The sequence below is a fragment of the Malurus melanocephalus genome, unplaced genomic scaffold (genome assembly GCF_030028575.1).
Source record: "Malurus melanocephalus ecotype Western Australia unplaced genomic scaffold, MMel_1.1 scaffold_739, whole genome shotgun sequence".
Lineage (NCBI taxonomy): Eukaryota > Metazoa > Chordata > Aves > Passeriformes > Maluridae > Malurus > Malurus melanocephalus.
The window spans coordinates 33,988-38,532 of NW_026623971.1; the positions used below are offsets into that span (position 1 = coordinate 33,988).

At 56.0% G+C, this 4,545-nt stretch overlaps 1 protein-coding gene across 1 annotated transcript; it reads right to left on the bottom strand.

Moving 5' to 3' along the window:
- Positions 1–601: 601 nt before the first annotated feature.
- On the bottom strand, positions 602–3,675 carry LOC130584621 (uncharacterized). Its single transcript, XM_057384715.1, has 4 exons — positions 3,615–3,675; positions 2,821–2,874; positions 2,447–2,742; positions 602–2,106 (listed from the first exon to the last, which is right to left on the bottom strand). The coding sequence occupies exons 1-4, from the start codon at positions 3,673–3,675 to the stop codon at positions 1,537–1,539; spliced, it is 981 nt and encodes a 326-aa protein (XP_057240698.1). The 3' UTR covers positions 602–1,536.
- Between the last annotated feature and the right edge of the window lie 870 nt (positions 3,676–4,545).

Genomic DNA, 4,545 nt, shown 5'->3' on the forward strand with positions numbered 1-4,545 from the left:
TTAGTAATGTCCCAATGCAATGGCTACTTTATGAGCAAAGGCTCATTTACGGAGAAAAGCAGGACGCTGGGCTCCACGGCAGCAACAACTTCTCCCTCCAAGGCAGGAGCTCTACCGTCCTCCTGCAAAGCCAACAGAGCAATAGCACTAGGAGCTGCCCCCACCCCACTTTTCCTCCCAATTATCAAAGGCTCTCTGCTCTTCTCAGAGAAAGCCCTCAGATAAAAGAAGTGTGTCCATGTGCCCTCCTCCTGTGAGTCTGGCAGCTTCTTTTGTTTCTCTTAAGTACTTAGTCCTTATTCTCCCTTAGCAACAAAATGGGGGAAAATTCCCTAAGAGAAGCAAAACAAAAGGAGAAACCCCAACCTCCAACAGTGAGGAAGTGAGTTTTAGCTACATAAAATACTAAATACATAAAAACACTGGTTTTGCAAYAGACAGATTTGCTGACAGCATACACAAACTGGAAATAAGAGTCCCATATTCAAAAAAGGTCCTTCAACAACCTGTGTTCTGTAAGTAACTAACCCCTAGGAGTCCTATATGCATGTATGTACATATAGATATATGCATGTGTGTGTATATATATAGATATATATTTGTTTCCATACATGTGTATATACGAATACAGATGCATACATATAGGTACATATATATAGGTGTATGTAGAGAGATCTATAAGTGCATAGGTCATAATACATTACAGCCTAACAAGAGAAGATACAGAAGAGACACACACCCTGCTCCTGATGTACTCTGCTGTGGGTCAGAAGTGGGTCATGGACTGGGGAGCTGTGCTAGGCATGTGCAGGACTCTCTGTTGCTGCTGCTGTGCCTCAGGCTGCCTTTGTCAGTCCATGCTTCCTTCCTGCTCCTACTGTTCTTCTGGGCATTTGATTCCAAAGGCATATCTGAGTCCTCTGCATCCAGGAATACTGGAGTATCAGCCGTCGGATGGAAGAGAATGTTCATCAGCAGGGCTATATTGACCACAGCTGCCCCCGGAGCTGGCCCCAGCCAGGGGGCAGCCAGCAGCTGCGTTGTGTAGCTTTGTGGGCGTTCTCAGCCAGCTCCCACACTCCTGTAGGAAGGAAGCGCAGAGTTGCTTCCCAGCTGCTGATTTGCCCCAAGGCCATGCAAGGGAAGGCTCCCCGTGCATTGCTCCGGAATGGGACTGCCAACCTGGAAGTGCGAGCTGCCCAAAAGCACAGCCTTTGAAGGAGACCATCCCCTTGCAGGTGAGTGCCAGCCTTGTAGCAGTGGCTGCTGCAGACCTGGAAGCTGCTGCCCACACTTACACTTGGATCTGAGAGATCTTATCCTCCCTGCTGTCCATCTGCATGGCTGTCAAGAGCTCCTCATAGAAGCCCGTGCTGAGGAGCTTGCCGGGAATGCTTCTCAGGAAGTCTTGAAATGCCAAGGGCTGCCGGTGAGCCTTGGACCATGGCAGCCCTTGGCAGGAGACTTTGAAGCTGTAGGACATGAGGGCTCACCTTGAGGATGAAGGCCAGCAACAGTGCTGGCTGACTGGCCATGTCAACAGACAGGCAGGCCATGGTCCAGGGCCTGCCGCAGCTTCTGAACTGCCCCAGTGCTCTCCGCTTTGTGGAAGACGCCTTCTGTTGTGGGCCCTTGATGGTGAAGGACCACAAGCAGGTCCTGCAGGAGAGGCACAAGGGCAGGGACCTTGTGTGAGGAGCTGGGCTGCTCCAAGAGCAGTGGCCAGAGCCAGAGCTCTTCCCCAGCTCGGGCTCCCTGCCTTCTGCTGCCAAGGGGCTGTGAGCAGGAGGCTGAGCCACAGCTGAAGAGCCCTGTGACCCGTGCCTGGAGGACATGTGTGGGGATGCTGGCTGCACAACAGCCAAACAGAGAGATGGGCTGTCCCTCTCCAGGCTGCCTAACCTGGATGGGCTGGGGCAATGTGCCATCCTCCACGCAGACGGCTGCCAGGGGCTGCCCAAAGAGCGTCCTGCTGCAGCCGCAGCCCTCCTGCCACGGTGCCTGGGCAGCCTCGGCTCGGCCCCACCGCAGAGCAAAGGGCCCAGCCGAGGCTGGGCCACCTCCCTCTGGTCCTGTTGCTGTCGCCACTAACACTTGTCTTTCCTGCTGCAAAGAAAACGAAAAYTTGTCAGTAGAGAGCGCCTAGCCAATGCTGTCGCAGCCTGCCCTGCCCTGCCCCGCCCCAGCCTGCCTAAAGCATTGTATAGAGTCGTGCAGCACCCTAGGCAGGGAGCAGGCAGCTGCCAAGTGTGGCTGCATCTCAGATCCTCCCCACAGCTGGTGTGCCGCTGGCACAAGCCGCCCCAGCCCTGGCCCTGCCTTTCTCCAAGGTGCGGGCAGTGGCGCACACCCCCGCTCCGGGTGCCACACCTGCACAGCCATACTCAGTGGACAAGTGAGCGCAGCTCGGCTACCACACAAGCTGGCCTTTCCTCCCCAGACTTACCAGGGCAGCGGCATCCTTTGTTGGATGGGGCCATGGCAGGTCTCTGCTTGGGATCAGCCTRCAAGAACCGAGGTGCGCTTGCAGAGCAGTGCCGCAGTCCAAAGGGCCACCGGCCAGCTGCCAGCCACCCCCAGCAGCCTGAGCGTGGCACGCAGCTGGCAGCCTCTGGGCTGCCGGTCTCTCTGCCCTGCCCAACAGCAGTGCTGCCGGTGCCAGCAGCAAGGATGTGCCACTGCTGCCGCTGGCTGCCTGACGCTTCTGCTCGCCCAGCAGCACCGGGGAGCCTTGCTTCCCTGCTCACAAGGCGACGGCGCTAGCCACGCCTCCCCGGCAACTCAGCACAGCCAGAGGCCACAAAAGGCAGCCCTTCTCACCTTTTGCAGCTCTTCCACCAGCTGCTCTAGCCTCCTGGCGCTCTATATCCTGACCTGCGCAAGAGACAAGCAATGCCAGAAGGTGAGCAGCCGTTCCTCTGGGGCCGGGCGTACGCAGCAGTGCTTGGGCACCAAGCCCACAGCAGAGGGACACTCACTGCACGGCGGCCATTCACCTCCGCAGCCAGAGCTTTGATGCTGGGCAGGCAGCTCACTCGGGCTCCCTGGCCCCTGTGCAGTGGCAAAAGAGAACTGGGTGAGCCCCTGTCGTGCCTTGTCAGGCAGCTGTGCCTGACTGCTGCTCCCAGGCACAGGGGCAGCTCTTCCCAGCTGAAAAGCTGTGCAGCCACTGCGAGAGCAACTCTCAGCAGCAGCAGCAGCAGCAGCAGCAGCAGCTTACCCCTGCAGCGCGCCCACCCACTGCTCCTTCAGTACCTGGGAGCTGCACAAAGAGAGGAGAACCACCGTCAGGCCCTGCTGCCCCCTGGCCCCTGACGGACACACCCGCACGCCCACGCGGCCCCTCCCCATTCCCAGGGGAACATGGGCAGGACCGAGCCCCATGGTGAAGACCGGAGGGAGGTGCTCCCAAAGCCCGGCTCCCCGTTGATTGCCAGAGCAGAGGCTTTTGCCCTTGCCTTTTAGCAAGCCAAAGCTGACCAGGGGATGCAGGCTACTCCCTGTTGATGTTCTGCATGGAAGGCAGAGGCCATCGCAAGGCTGCTGGAGGCTTTGTGCTTCCTGTGGCTGGCAAACTCTTCTGCCGTGCCATGACAAGTGGCACCACAACTCACCCAAATGTGGCAAGGCACGAGCTGCTGGGCCAGATGAGGATGACGGAGGTGGCATCCTCATCGCTGCCTTCCTGCTGCTGGTCTTCTCTGCAGCGCTGCCTCCTTCCTGCTGCTCAGCACCCACAGCTGGTCCAGGATGATCCAAAAATTATCTATGAAAATGAGGCAAAACTCTGCAACTTACATAATTTTAAGTTGTGAAGTTAGGTATGTTTATTGCAGCACTGGGCGTGTGGGAGGTTATCCTCCAAAGAGGCATATGCGCCCCAGCACAGTACTGCTTGGTATATATCTGGTTACATGTTACACATTCACGAGTTTTGAAATTCGCCTACACATATGCATGACCTATCCCCATTTCGTATCATAATGAGTTCAAAAGTCATTTCCATGTGCTCACACCTGCACAGTGTTATTTGGTAGTGGGCTCCGGGGGTCTCGGGAGGAAGTAAAATACGCATCCTCTTGTTTTGAACTTTTCACCTTTCTGTCTTGTGCATGCTCTCTGAGTCCCTGGCCCAAGTCCAAACAACAGCTCTGGTTTTAGCCAGCGTAGGGAGTCCATGAACACAAGCTGGATCACAGTCTCTGCTTTTGTCAATAACCTTTTACTGCTCATTCTGCTTTGACAAACACAATGAATGTTAAATAAACAATATACACTGTCTAGCAAGAAGATAGCAATATATACTGTTTAGCAACAAGTTTCTAACAAGTTATCCCTTAACTTCTAACTCCCCTGCATCAAGGGCCAGGCAGAGCTGTGGGCGCAGGGTGCTGCCTCAGCTGCAGAGACCAGAGGTCAACGGTCAGGGGCAGGTGGCCACCCTGCTGCTGCCCGGGGAAGAGCCCTGCTGTGTCCCTGCCTTGCCCCTGCTGCTCACCAGCATCAGCACGCTCACAGGTGCATCAAGCCCCAGGGGCTGTGGGC